This window comes from Danio rerio, chromosome 9 (assembly GCF_052040795.2).
Source record: "Danio rerio strain M-AB ecotype USA chromosome 9, GRCz13ab, whole genome shotgun sequence".
In the NCBI taxonomy this organism is placed as follows: Eukaryota; Metazoa; Chordata; class Actinopteri; order Cypriniformes; family Danionidae; genus Danio; species Danio rerio.
In genome coordinates this window covers 25,779,702-25,795,453 of record NC_141029.1, presented here as the reverse complement: position 1 = coordinate 25,795,453, position 15,752 = coordinate 25,779,702, and the positions used below count along the sequence as shown (strand labels likewise).

The 15,752-nt window shown below is 39.8% G+C and overlaps 1 protein-coding gene and 1 long non-coding RNA gene across 6 annotated transcripts in view; one reads left to right on the top strand and one right to left on the bottom strand.

The window, feature by feature from the left end:
* The window catches only part of fam124a (family with sequence similarity 124 member A), a 21,230-nt gene extending 15,847 nt beyond the window's left edge, over positions 1-5,383 (top strand). For all 5 annotated transcript variants that reach the window (XM_087267858.1, XM_087267857.1, XM_087267861.1 and 2 more), the window contains one exon: positions 3,648-5,383. In XM_087267858.1, coding sequence (XP_087123984.1) covers positions 3,648-4,478 — 831 coding nt within the window. In that variant the 3' untranslated portion in view covers positions 4,479-5,383. The remainder of the gene's footprint in view (positions 1-3,647) is intronic.
* On the bottom strand, positions 1,486-15,733 carry LOC141376126 (uncharacterized). Its single transcript, XR_015499415.1, has 3 exons — positions 15,521-15,733; positions 11,785-11,870; positions 1,486-4,092 (listed from the first exon to the last, which is right to left on the bottom strand). It is a non-coding gene; the product is annotated as an uncharacterized LOC141376126 (long non-coding RNA).
* Between the last annotated feature and the right edge of the window lie 19 nt (positions 15,734-15,752).

The following is a 15,752-nucleotide window of genomic DNA, read 5'->3' as shown; positions in this document are numbered from 1 at the left end:
TGCCAAAAGGAAGCCCTATGCTAACAGTGTCTTGAAGCGCTGTTGACTTCTCTGGACTCGACGGCATCTGGGATAGACCATCACACAGTGGAATCCTGTACTAGAATCAGTATTTCAGATATATTTTCGGGAGAAATAAGCTTTGTGTGCTCCGGACCAAAGAAAAAAATGATCATCCAAATTGTTAACAGCAACAAGTCCAAAAGCCAGGGCCTGTCATGGTATGGGTTGTGTTAGTGCCTTTGGCAAAGTTAACTTGCACTTTTCTGATGGCATAATTAATGCTGAAAAGTACATAGAGATTTTGGAGCACAATATGCTACCTTCAAGAAAACATCTTTTCCAGGGATGCCCGTGCATTTTTCAACAAGTCAAAACCACATTCTGCACACATTTTAAGTCCTGGCTGTGGAGGAAGAGAATTCAGACACTTGACTGGCCTGTCTGCAGTCCTGACCTGTCTCCAACTGAGAATGTGTGTCACATTTTGAAAACCTCATACTGTTTGTAGGAAGAAAGGGACAAAATTACACCTGAATAAAACTAAAGGAGTCTAAAGAGACCAAAAGTCTTTTCAGGTTTGTTAAAAGGAATGGCAAAACTACTGTTGCTGTATTCTTCCAACTTTTAAAAATGTGTTGCAAGAACCAAAATTGGAATAAGTGTTTATTGAAGTTTATTTATAAACTAATTTCGAGAGGATCACATGCATATGATTGCTTGCAGCCGACCCCGTGTGTTCCATATGACGGCATTCTTCGTTTTGAAGAATCCCCCCTTCCACTCCAAATTCTCCACCTTTCCTAGATGGGTGGCCCAGTGGTTAGCACTGTTGCCTCACAGCAAAAACGTCACTGGTTCTAGTCCTTACTAAGCCAGCCAACGTTTCTGTGTGGAGTTTACACGTTCTCCCCGTGCTCACGTGGGTTTCCCCAGGGTTCTCCGGTTTCTTCCCACTGTCAAAAAACATGCAACTTAAAGGGGTGTTCCACTACAATATCATATTTTAAACTTTAGTTGGTGTGCAATGTAGCTGTGTGAACATAAACAACATCTCTGAATGTAAAAAAGCTCAAAGTTCAATGCAAAGGGAGACCTTGGTTTTTACTGAGTTAGCTTAGCAAAGCCTACAATGAAGGAATTTTGGGGACTACAAAAAATACTTCTGGGCCTTGTGAGATCACAAAGGTACTTTTACCACGCACACACACTGCGCAGCTAAGGGCCGTGACCAGAGGCGCTGTAATGTTGCGCTGTAGGCAATGGGTAATGCTGTTTTGCACTGCAAACGATTTAGCTACAAATTCATATTTATCTGTCAAACTGCTATGAACACACACACACACAGTTCACCGGTGCGTGCAGCCTCTCTTTCTATATGTGTGCACGACTTTGCATTGATTCTCTTTAGGCAGCTTAAGAGAATACAGGATAGCTCACCTAACTCGTGTAGCAGCAGAAAAATAAATCAAGGCTCACACAGTCGCATCCCACATTTTGTGCTTTATTCTTCTGTGACGATATATTGCAGAAAATAACTTAATCCGAGCATCAGAAAAAAAAGAAAAAGAAAGTCCTGCGCACATGCGCTTGTTACACATCCACAGAAAGTTTACACACACACACACATAGGCACACACAAAGACGATGTCTCTTAAAGGAGCCGCACCCCATTTTACACTTGTTACAGACACATGTCAGATTTTATTTTAGAGAGTGGCAGGAAGTTGACTGACTATTTACACAGCAGAAAATTGCACAGCGTGCTTGTGCGGGTGTGACGTGGAGCCGATCCGCGACTAGCAGCAAATTAGGACGATGACCAATAAGTCACTTGAGGGCGGGCCTTTCAGAGGAACTAGGAAATATATCAGCCGTTTTCATGTTAGCTGAGTAGCTGTATAAAATCAAAGTGAGACTTTTGAAAAAATAACATGATTTCCTTCAAGTAAAACATAAGCACACATTGCTGTGCATCTTATAAACACAACCAAGCCTTAAAATTACAATTTGGACCACCCCTTAAAGTTAACTGACTAATCCAAATCGGCATTATAGACATGCTCCTAGTAAGTAGTTATCTCTTTCTGTTCATTAGCTACTACAGCAGGGGAGTTCTCGAGATCTACCTGAGCTCAATCTCCCCTCTAGCCTTGCAAACAGGAGGGAGCCCCAGCTCGAGGATCTTATGAGCTCAGAGCTCTCTCCCGGGACAGTATGCCAAACTAGCTGTATAAACAATCATCAGCTAAGTGTGAACTCTTGAATTATACTTTTAAACAATGATAAATAACAAGAAACACATTAAATAGTGTTCGTTGTATTGTCTGCAATGAACAACAAGTCGAAATAAATTTAGAAATCACTACTTTCTTTTTGTAGTTGCTTTTTCATACTGTCCCTTTTTCTGATTTGGGGTTGTATATAAAATGCTGTCGTGTTACACTTTCACTTTTACATAATGCATTTTGTTGCATTTCCATGTTTTAATTTCTGCAACGTGGTTTTTACTTACATTTGGTGCCTAACTAGAGTTCATTTTTAACCCATGCTGTGGCCAAAAGAGGAACCATATACTGAAAATTAAAATATATACTATACACAGAGGAAGATATAGTACATGCAGAAACAACACAATGGCAAGCAAAACGAGATCAACATATGAATGTGGAAAATGTATAAGTGAAATAGGAAAAAAGAAGTATTGAAAGGTTCAAAGAGGAAATGTAGGGAGAGGTAGAGTGATGGAGGAAATGTGCAGTGAGGTGTGAAGCGGAAAACAGTAGAACTTTGTTACCCTCATGAACACACACTCACCAATGCCTTTAAGTTTTCTGAATCTCTCTCTCACTCTCTCTCTCATTCACACAAAAAACACACAGGTATACAATTACCTTATCAAAGCCACATTCCCACATTGTGTTTTGTTTGCCAGTTGCAGGAACATGGATTTCTTTCTCTCTGTTTTTATTTTTGTTTATTGTGAAACTAGTTATTTATTAATATTTTTCAAACAGGAAATGATTAAAGGTTAATCAAGCCTGCCAATTAAGCAGTTGGTTTTACTCATTAAATTGTCATGTGGCTACCCAATGTATCATAATAGATCATTTGTTAATTCATGCAGTTCATGTAGTTTTAAATATTTACTTATACAAAAGGCCCTGTTTTTTATCCATTTATTTGTTTTTTTTATTGTTGCTCCCCGACATTTGGAGTTTACATTTGAAAAGTATAGGTAATATGTGCATATTGTACAGAGTTTAGAATAAGTTAAAGTTTATACTAACCTAGGTTTAGGTTCAAATCTGTATAACATCCTGCTTGAGTGCTGGTGACTGTTAAGGGGTTTTAAGGTATATTTACCAGTAGCCATGAAGACAAACATAAATGAATGTGGCATTTACTATAAAAACTTTTTTTAATAACTTCAAGCCTAAACCAATTCATTCAAAGTAAAAACTATACATTTGTTTTGCTTGTTTTAAATAAATTTCATTACACAAAGCTTTTTTTTAAAATAGAAGTTACAGGATGACATATTTTTTAAATACTGTAATAAAATTTGCTCTTTAATGAAAATAAATGCGTATTATGAATTGCATAAATGGTCTCTTAACTGAATTGTATGATTTTGACTTTGTCAGGTTCAAGGTTCACGGTGTTTCCGCAAGCACACCATTGCAAAGTTCTATCATCTTCCATCTGATGATCCTTCGGTGACCTGCCCTCCTCCACCTGAGCCTCCTCCACCTCCTCCACCATATGGCCGCGGACCCGCTTCCTACCGTAATCGCAGATACCACCGAAACTCCTCGCGCTTGCGCTCTCAGACACTTCCCTCTCCGGGATCTCATTCTTCTAGGATGGCTCCACCGGTGCTGTGTGAGCAGGACGTCCACATGGAGCGTCTACAGAAGGATGTGGAGCTGTTACGGGCCGGATGGGCAAGTCACCGCACACAGTCCCTTTTTTCTCTGCACACAGATGAGTCCCGCTCCTCCTGTGCCTCCCCGTTAGGCTTTCGTCCTCGCTGCTTCTCATCTATGGCAGCTCCACTCTTTCGTGTCAATGTCGATACACTGGTAGGAGCTGAAGAGACAGATGTGGACACAGGACAAACCATCAGCGGCAGCTCTGTGGACCTTTCAGTGGTTTCAGGTTATACCCAACCAAAGCTGAGGCCTCATTTAAAGGCCCCGGCACCACGGCCCAAATCTGCTCCTCCAACAGATACAGGTCCTGACTTTGCTGACCTTATGTATAATAACTCCTGCTACATGAGACAGACTCCTGCTCCTCCTAGAGCACAAAGCATCTCTACAAAATTCACACCTTGTGTATTAAACAAACCAAAGCCAAATAGTGTTTGTGTTTCACAGCCAGACAGAGGACAGCACAAAAGCAATGGCTTTACACCAATGGATGAGTGTAGTCAAGAAGGCACTGTGGAGGATGAGCAAGAGTTTTATATCTGACCTGTGCAGGACACTGTATGTGTCTCTTTTTTTCCGGCTGAGCACAAAAGAGGATATTTTGATGTTGTTAACCAAATCATTGTTGGTCCCCTAGACTTAAAGGTTACCAACATTCTTCAAAACATCGTATTTTATGTTCATCCGAAAATAAGAAACATATAAGTTTGTAACAATTAGAGTGAGTATATGCTTAGTAAGTTTAGATTTTTAGATGAACCATCCTTTAAGTTTTGTTGTTCTAACAAGCTTGTTTTATTAGCAACAGGTCATGTTTGAAAAGTGCATTCATAATGAATGTTTATTTGTTACATGTTGTGGTATTTTGTAGTGTTTCATAATAGCTATAATAACATATGAGCGCCATTGCTTGTCGAGATCTCAATGATGAATAAAGCCCTGCCACCTTGTGGCTGAATATGGCAGTTACACTGGTGCACGTCACTTGTATCAGCCAGTCACAGGGTGTATTAGCGAAAATATTTACTTCACTGCAATTTCACCATTTGTTCTGTACAGTGTAAATGTGTATTTGTTTGTTGTTGAACTAAATGTAATGTTCTATGATCACACATTTTAAATTATATGTAAATATTTAGTTTTACCATTCTGTTTGTGATATTTCATAGATTGACTTCTTCTGATAGGAAAATAATTAAGAAATATTTTTTAAATGGCTGCGTTTACAATATATATATATAGTGTGTGTGTGTGTGTGTGTGTGTGTGTGTGTGTGTGTGTGTGTGTGTGTGTGTGTGCGTGCGTGCGTGCGTGCGTGCGTGCGTTTTAATTACTTACTGAAGATGTAATGTTGTAATAAAACCAAATAATTACTGTGGTTATTATATAGGCTAGCAGAGCTGTTCCCTGGAGAAAAAGAAATAAAATGTGTAAAGCCCCAATGGTTACTGGGTCTTTGGAGTTTTCTAAATGCTTTGCATGTTATGTAATGTTTTATGATGTTTTTTTTTTTTAATTATTATTGTAGTATCCAGTTGAAGTCAGAATTATTAGCCCCCCTGTTTATTTTTCCCCATTTCTGTTTAACAGAGAGAAATGTTTTTTTTTCAACACATTTCAAAACATAATAATTTTAATAGCTCATTTCTAATAACAGATTTATTTTATCTTTACCATGATAACAGTAAATCATATTTGACTAGATATTTTTTCAAGACACTTCTATACAACTTAAAGTGACATTTAAAGACTTAACTAGGTTAATTAGGTTAACTAAGCAGGTTAGGGTAATTAGGCAAGTTATTGTATAGCAATGATTTGTTCTGTGGACTACCAAAAAAACATAGCTTAAAGGGGCTAATAATTTTGACCTTAAAATGGTGTTTAAAAAATGAAAAACGGCTTTTATTTTAGCTGAAATAAAACAAATAAGACTTTCTTCAGAAGAAAAAATTTTATCAGACATACTGTGAAAAATACCTTGCTCTGTTAAACATCATTTGGGAAATATTTATTTAAAAAAGAAAACAAAAATCAAAGTCTAATAAAGCTGACTTATATATGCAGAAATGGAAAGCAAATTAACAGTATGCTTGAATATTCTGCGGTTTCTGTGTACTTGCTAGATTTATTCATTTTGGATTTGAGTAAAAAATAACACAATTTGTTTGTAAATCTGTCATTTGGAGATTTTTTTCCAGAAAATGGTAATTGGTCAGAATAACTGTTGTGATGAGTCAGAAGGCATTGAATCCATTTGCAAGCTTTATTAAAAGCACACATACAAACAAACACAAAGGGGCAATCCAGGAGACAGAACGAGGGACAGGCAAAAGTTCAAAGGCAGGCAGATATCTTACTGGTCAGAATAACAGGCTGGAGATCAGGGGCAGGCAGATGTCTTTCGTAATCGTAGAACAAGCACAGGGTCCGAAACACAGATCAGTCCGAAGCAGGGAGTATGGAACGCTCAGAAATGACAGCCAGGCAAATCAAGACTTGGCAATGAACCAGAGCGTGAGTGCGGTATATATACACGGGAGTTGATGAGCTGCACCTGGACCGCAATCAGTGCCAGGTAGCAGGGCTTGTGGGATTTTGAGTCCGTGAGTCGAATTAGAATTCGGGCGGTGCACAAGAGGATCGGCATCGCCCTCATTTACAACAGAACCCCCCTCCTGCGAGCGGCTCCTGAAGCGAGAAGGCACCTGACGCCGGGGTCTACCGCGCTGTCGGGGAGCTGGTTTCTCTGGGAACCTCTGATGAAACTCTTCTGTGAGAGTTGGGTCTAGGATATCCCTAGCATTCACCCAGGACCGTTCCTCTGGACCATACCCTTCCCAGTCCACCAGATATTGGAGGGCGCCACCCCGGCGTCGAGAGTCCAGCACTTCTCGAACAAGATAGGCTTTTTCGCCCTCGATCATGACAGGTGAGGGGGTCCTGGTTTCCGATTCCTCCTCAACCGTCTCCTCTCGTGGACCACCAGCGGGTTTGAGTAATGACATGTGAAAAGTGGGAGAAATACGATAATGATTAGGCAAGGCTAAGCGGAAAGACACTGGAGTAATCTGGCGTAATATTTTGAATGGCCCTACATACCTGGGACTGAGTTTGCGGCAGGGTAATCTCAAACGAAGGTCCCGTGTCGATAACCACACCCACTGCCCCGGTTCATACGTGGGTCCCTGGCGTCGATGACGGTTCGCTTGAATCTCCCTCCTCCTGACTGCTCTCATGAGGTGTCTGTGAGCCTGATTCCAGACCTCCTCACTCCGTTGCAACCAATCTGTGACCGCAGGTAGCTCAGTAGGTTCTCCAGACCATGGAAACAGAGGTGGTTGGTAGCCGAGAATACATTTAAATGGAGTGATACCCGTAGCTGGCTTTATCAAGGAATTTTGTGCATACTCGGCCCACATCAGATACCGGCTCCAGTCGTGCTGTTGCTGATGACAGTAGGAACGTAGAAATCGGATGACTTCTTGATTCATTCGTTCAGTTTGACCGTTGGATTGAGGATGGTACCCTGAGGTGAGGTTAACATTAATATTTAGATTTTTACAGAGAGCGGACCATACCCGGGAGGTGAATTGGGATCCTCTGTCTGAGACGATATCATCAGGTAAGCCAAACATTCGAAATACATGATTGCACAGGGCTTCTGCGGTTTCAAAGGCAGAGGGCAATTTGGGCAATGGTATTAGGCGACAAGCCTTGGAGAAACGATCAACCACCGTGAGAATGACTGTGTTGTTCTGGGAAACAGGAAGATCCGTGATAAAGTCCACCGCTATATGGGACCAGGGCCGTTGAGGAACAGGTAGCAGTTGTAATAAGCCAGCAGGGGTTTGGTGAGATGCATTCGTTGTTTGACAAATTTTACATTTCTGAACATAATTAATCACATCCTTCGTGAGAGACGGCCACCAGAAACGAGCTTTGACTAACTCCAAGGTTGCAGTGATGCCTGGATGCCCCGAGCTGGGAGTGTCATGAACATGGGTCAATAATCTGGTACGTATGTTATTGGGTACAAAAATTAGGTGATTCGGACAGTCTACTGGAGGGTTGTTTTCTCGGTTTGCCTCTTGGATCTCGGTAAGTATGTCCCACTGTACTGGAGCCACTAATAAGTTTGTGGGAAGAATGGTTTCATCACTAATTGTGGGTTTATCTTCTGATAGCCTGGATAGTGCATCTGCCTTACCATTTTTACTCCCTGGTCTATAGATGACAATGAAGTTGAATCTGGTGAAGAACAAAGCCCAACGAGCTTGTCTGGGATTTAGACGTTTGGCTGAGCGGAGATATTCCAGATTCTTGTGATCAGTTAAGATGGTGAATTGCTGACTAGCTCCCTCCAGCCAGTGTCTCCATTCTTCCAGGGCTAATTTCATTGCCAGTAATTCGCGATTTCCCACATCATAATTTCGTTCTGCGCTGGTCAATTTACGGGAGAAGAAGGCACATGGATACATTTTGGATGGCTGACCCTGACGTTGGGATAACACCGCCCCGACTCCTGTGTTGGATGCATCCACTTCCACAATGAAAGGTAGGTCTGGGTTGGACGGAGAATAGGAGCTGTGGTGAATTGAGTCTTCAGATCACTAAATGCTTGGCATGCTTCAGAGGACCAGGTTAATTTGTGGGAGTTTCGTTTGGTCATGGCTGTTAACGGTGCGGCTATTGAACTAAAGCCTCTGATAAACCGTCTATAGAAGTTGGCAAAACCTAGAAATCGCTGCAACTCCTTGAGATTCTGGGCTAACGGCCATTGTTGAACTGCCTGTACTTTCGTGTCATCCATAGTAACCCCTTCTGCACTGATGACGTATCCCAAAAAGGCGATCTGTGTCTGGTGAAACTCACACTTCTCTAATTTGGCGTACAGACGATGTCGAATCATGCGTTGCAACACCATACGTACATGTTCAACATGTTCCTCCATCGTGTTTGAATATATCAGGATGTCGTCAATGTAAATGATTACCCAGCGATCCAGCATATCCCGAAAGACATCATTCATAAAGGATTGGAACACGGACGGACAGTTTGACAGGCCGAAAGCATTACCGTGTACTCGTAGTGCCCCCTAGTGGTGGAAAACGCAGTCTTCCACTCGTCACCGGCACGGATTCTGACCTGGTTGTATGCACTGCGAAGGTCAAGCTTGGTATAATATCTAGCCTTTCTTAATTGTTCCAGGGCAGGAGGTACGAGGGGTAATGGATAGCGGAATTTTACGGGGATTTCATTGAGCCCTCGGTAATCAATACAGGGACGTAAACTGCCATCTTTCTTCTTTACAAAGAAGAATCCAGCTGAAGCAGGAGATGTAGAAGGTCGAATGAAACCTTTGGCCAATTCCTCGTCGATATATTCAGACATTGCCTTGTGCTCAGGTTGTGACAGAGGAAATATTCGACCCGTTGGAGGACTGGAGCCTGGAATTAATTCAATAGCACAATCGCTTGGTCGATGTGGGGGAAGTTGAGTAGCTTTTTGTTTGCTAAAAGCTTCATGTAAGTCATGGTACTCAATGGGGATTCGTTCATCAACGAGTTCAGGTAACATATTGGTGGTTCGCAATGGAATCTTGTGAATGGGCTGGATGCACTGTTTCATGCATGACTCACTCCACTGCAATATCTGTCCGTCCCTCCAGGAGATATGAGGATCATGTCGTCGTAACCATGGCAGTCCCAATACCAGTGGATGATTAACTGAATCAATAATGTAGAATTGCATTTCTTCAATGTGTAGAACACCAACTTGTAACTGTAGCTTATTCGTGATCATACGGATGCGTCCTTCACCCACAGGACGACCGTCTAATGCTTCCACTGCAAGACAGGAATCATATGAGCTGAGAGATAGTTCGTGATTTAAAGCAAATTTCTTAGATATAAAGTTTCCGGCAGACCCAGAGTCGACAAGAGCCGTGGTATTAATCATTCTTTTATCAAATTTAATAATTACAGGAATCAGTACACTGAAAAGTGCTGGAACATGGGAAGGACTCACCGATTGAACTGGGGTATGAGGCCGTACGCTGCAGGTGGATTTCCTGTGCCCTGATTGGCCACAGTACAGGCATAGATGATTTTGCAATCGGTGCATTCTTTCCTCATGGGTAAGACGGGTGAAACCCAGTTGCATGGGTTCATCAGGGGGCGTGTCGCCTGAAACGTGGAGCTGTGTGCGAGGATTTCTACGACTGCGAATCAGATGATCAAGACTGATGGTAAGTTCAATGAGTTCGTTCAATTTCTTTCCTTCGTCACGGCAAGCCAATTCAGATTGCAGAGTGGCAGTCAGACCCCGTCTGAATAGTGTCTTCAGTGTGTCTTCAACCCAGTTAGTTTGAGCGGCGAGAGTGCGAAATGACAAGGCGTATTCTGCAGCTGTGTTACGCCCCTGGGCAAGAGAAAGTAACTGCTCACCGGGGCTTCTCCCTTCTGCTGGATGCTCAAACACTTCCCGAAACTGCTTGAGAAAATTTTCAAACGTGGGGTAGTTACATTCCTCCTCCTTCCATATCGCTGTAGCCCATTCCAGCGCTTTCCCTGTTAACAGATTGCACACAAAAGCCACTCGACTGGAATCAGTGGGATATAATGCAGGTTGTTGGTTAACAAATAGTTTGCATTGTAATAGGAAGCCTTTGCAGCGAGAAGGTGAACCGTCAAACTTTTCAGGAAAAGCTAATCGGGGACTTACGGTAGCCGGAACACTGGAGACATGCGTTGGCTGGGGAGCTGTCATGGTAGCAGGCGGGGTAACTGCAGGACTCGGATGACGGAGTTGTTGCATAGCTCTCACCAGTTCCTCCGTGAGGGATGTTAGATGGGTGAGTTGTTGATGATGGGTGGCTAACTGAGTGGCTTGAGCGGAAAGTTCAGTAGAAACTTGTGCTAAAGCTGCTGGATTCTGTAGTGGCGAAGTCTTCTGTTGTGATGAGTCAGAAGGCATTGAATCCATTTGCAAGCTTTATTAAAAGCACACATACAAACAAACACAAAGGGGCAATCCAGGAGACAGAACGAGGGACAGGCAAAAGTTCAAAGGCAGGCAGATATCTTACTGGTCAGAAAAACAGGCTGGAGATCAGGGGCAGGCAGATGTCTTTCGTAATCGTAGAACAAGCACAGGGTCCGAAACACAGATCAGTCCGAAGCAGGGAGTATGGAACGCTCAGAAATGACAGCCAGGCAAATCAAGACTTGGCAATGAACCAGAGCGTGAGTGCTGTATATATACACGGGAGTTGATGAGCTGCACCTGGACCGCAATCAGTGCCAGGTAGCAGGGCTTGTGGGATTTTGAGTCCGTGAGTCGAATTAGAATTCGGGCGATGGCTCCCTCTGGTGGTGCACAAGAGGATCGGCATCGCCCTCATTTACAACAATAACAGATGTTTTCATTTGTTGTGATTGCAAATTAGGTTAAAGCCTGTATTCTATCATCATGAATTATATTACATTTTCCCACCTGGCATGTCCATCATGATGTGTAATGAAGCGTATGCTAAACTTTATAGTAGTAATTAAATAATAATGTCATATCATGTCGATGTATATGTTCTGCTAGTTAATATATCACTAACTGTATTTCTTTAATGTCATCCATCTTTTCATTTCATACAAAACCTTAATTATGAGCTATTCAGCTGGTTTAATTCAGTCTCCCAGTTTTTTTTAAACATGGTTCACTGTAGGGTGAAAGATCAGTTTATCTCCTAATGTTTCAGTAGACTGATGTAAACTGCTGATGTTCATACAGATATGGCAGTCTCTCTGCCAGACTTCTGGCTTCCCCTGATAATCCCATGAGCGTACAGTACCTGGCACATCAGTCCGGCGACACCGGCTCTCAGCGCTGCCGCGCTCCGCCATTCTGCTAATCCCGTCCTGCAGCCATACGGAGCCACTGAAATAGGGCAGGAGAGGTGAATGACAGAGAACAGTCTCTAAACATTAGACACACACACACACACACACACACACACACAGACACCTCTGACAGGACAGACCTGATCCTTTACAGGATAATCATGAAACAATCAAACCCTGTTTTGCTGAATGAACGCACAATGAGCTGCAAAGCCAACAAATAATCTAATAGCAATAGTAACTATGATTATGATAATAAAAACAGGCATGTGTTGGGAATATTATTGTCATTATATAGTTATCAATATGTAGTATTGCAGACCCTAAATAATTTCAACAATATGCACACATTAGGTTTTTGTTATTATTTTTTATTATTATTAAAAACAAGAGAATGTAATAATAAAAGGAGAGAAAATGACTTGATTAGCAGTTTAAGTGAAACTTGTCTATTCCGTTATCTTTATGTTCATCTGTTTCGTTAAACATGTTGCTTCTCCAAGCCTGGATGTCTGATCCCAAACAGCTTTTTCTTTTTTATAATCACCATCATCATCAATTACTATATCTCACTCTATAATACTTTATAATAATCTATATTCACTTTTAACCTTATTTAATACAACGATCACCATTATATACAATAATAACTAACAATAGAATAATAACAATGCAATTAATAAAACTGCATTTCATGTTATTGTGTATTACACTGCTGAACTTCACAACATTACTACTACTGTTTTAACATTACTTGTATGAATATTCAATAATAACAATAAGGTAATACTTCACTATGTGTTAGTTAATGTTAGTTGATGTATTTACTTGTCAATAGTATTTACTTTTTAAAAGTAAATATTGAACAATGATTATTAAATGCTGATCAAGTGTTGTTTTACTGGTTCATTTCAGTAGATATTGAAATCCACTTTCCCTGACACTTTTTAATGTTTGCTTTCCTTCTCAGTTACATTTTAATTATGAGAAAGTAATGCCAAATCTGCTATGCTAATCTATACTGCCACTTAATTCACCGGAATTAATCAATAGTCATTTTCCTATGTCATATTCAATTGTTCGACGCATTGTTTATAGATGTTTTTAGTTTGATTGCATAAATATGAACTAACATTACTCAACCTATGTTTTCAATGCAACTTTTAAACATCAGACCTCAAGTTGAAAGCATTGTTCTTTACTTTGGCTGCCATTCCTTTGGACTCATTGTTCATGCTCAAGTCACCGTGACTTTCCCATCATCATTTCCCATCTTAAAAATTCAGATTCCATGAATGGGATACTGGAGTTAAAGAATTTGTCTTCTCTGCTGACTGCTGCCAAGTTGGCTCTACCAATTAACATGCCTTCTGATGGGCACCATCCAAATACCTGATGCTTACTGATCATTTCCCGCTTGTGGTTCACCATGGGAAAAATGTGTCTACAGTCCAAGCTCCAATTACAATGGAGAACACTTACACTATTAATAACTATTTATATTAGCTATAGAAAACTTGCATTATTAATCATTAACTACATTTATATTTTATAAGAATACATTAAAAGTGACAGTAAATGCTTTAATATATATTTCTTTATTATAATTATTATTTTAAATGTACTTTTGAACTTTCATCAATGAATCCTAAACAAAATGTAGCAGTTTCAGCAAAGATATTAAGCAGCAACTTTGTGTTTATCACGCTTTAAACAAGCACATTTCATTTTTTTTAGCTGAAAGAACGACAAGAGTCCAAAAGCAAAAAATACACAGACAACATAAAAAGAATGTGCAAAAAATCTGTGAATAAATTGAGGAGTTGCATACAGATCCATCTCTGAAATACTTGGAAAATGAGGTCCTAAAACAAATGATCTTCCATTTTCAGTGATGTTTTCCAGTCTGGCTTCACAGTATTGAGTGTACATGCCTTGAAGGCTTTCAATGATATTTTGCACACCACAGATTCTGGTGATACAATAGTTTTGGTGCTTTTTGATTTGAGTTTGGCCTTGATGAATGTTAGGATTACAGATATAGTACTTAATTGGTATTCATCTATTTAGTTTAGTTTAGATATGCATTCAATTCATCCTCAGTTACTCAACTCACCTGCGCTGTAACGAGACAATACCTTATTCTTGTTTGGCTGCCTAAAAAATGGTTACAAAACAATGATGAAGCTCTTATCATCTAATCTGGAGCAAAATATTAATTGTATGACTCTTCTTTCCATCTCAGGACTCTTATATCTCACCACCGATGTTAAAGATCTTTGACTTGAATAATAGACTTAAAGATGCCATAGAGGTCATCAATACATTGATGAAATTGTTCACTGATATCTACACTGAGGGGATGTGGCTTTTTTGGAAGTACCAAAAATGTCCAGAAGCAGTTTTACTGAGTTCTGAGTTAAGAGTTCTGCTCTTATGATCCCGTCAGTGGTCTCAGATCTCTCTATGGCTCATCTCTCATGTGTTAAATACTCACACAGCATGATGTATGAAATACACATGCAAAATAATCGGTTACACTTTATTTTGGTGGTTCATTTGTTACATTGTATCTACATGTCAACTAATTCTCATAAGTACACTGTTGGGTTGGGGTTAGGGTTAGTGTAAGTTGACATGTACTTGCAAAGTTTCTTATAGTCAGTTAAATAACTGTTGAAGGAGCAGTATCAACAGATATTAAGCAGAAAATTAACTAATACATAAAAATAAAGTGTTACTAAATAATCATACCTCAGTCTTGTCAAATGTCATTCATTTCAACTGAAGGGGAAAAGTTTGTTTGCAGCAAATGCTCTCTGTGTATATCTGCTCCTGTGTGTGTTGTTAAAGAAATACAGGCCAAAGTATATTATAATAATTTAGCCAATATTTTTCTTGACTTAATTCTTCAAACTATCAAAACATTTTTATAATGAACTACAAACTTTTTTTTTAGGTATCACAGTTGATTTTTATAGTTCACACAAGTTTTTTTCCCTGTTTTAACTACTTACAATTTATAATTCACACACCTTAAATTCGTAAATCCAACAACTTCATTTTTCTAGTTATAACAACTTAAACTTTGTAGTTCCCACACCTTACTTTTTTAGTTGGCTCAACTTATTTTTTTAGTTCCCACAACTTAGTTTTTTTTAAATAAATTTTAATTGTCAACACAACTTAATTATCACAATTAATAAATATCCATTTTTTTAGAACAAAACTTATATTTTCTCATTCTGACAACTTAAATTTGATAACTTAATAAAAGAATAGAAAAGAACAAAATAATCACATTGCATTAATCATCATAAGGTTATGCTAATCCTTGAGGCAGCAACCTACATAAAATAGTAACCTTTCAAAGATTCCCATCATTTGCTGTAGGCCTAAGTCATGTGCAAGGAACGCCTTCTCCCCAGCCAATTAGCAGAATCTATCAAATGTATTATGTATTAATATTAAAATATGTTCAGTGTCTTGCACAAATGGATCATTTTGCTTCATAAGACCTCTTAGTATGATCAAGTGTCACAGGATTTTACTTTATTTTTCCTAAAAATGTTAGTTTGTTTTTACTTTCAAACAGCCATGGAATTAACTTTTGAATCAACAGATATCATGGTTTCAGCAGCAACGACAAAACAAATCTTTAATTTACTACTCAAGATAAAAACTTACATGTTGGGCGTGCTGAAGGTGAGTAGCCGAAATTAGCAGCAAATTGTCAGTTTCTGAAGGCTGAACTTTCATTAAAATGAAATCGCATGTCACGCAGAAATGCTGATGCAGCATGTTTTTTTTTCTGTGACAGCTGCTGTGGTATTTGTACTCTAATGAAAGGAACAGGCTGCTTGTGTAATGACTTCCTCTGTCTGTAAAATGTGCGCGCGTGTGTGAGCGCTCGCGCGGC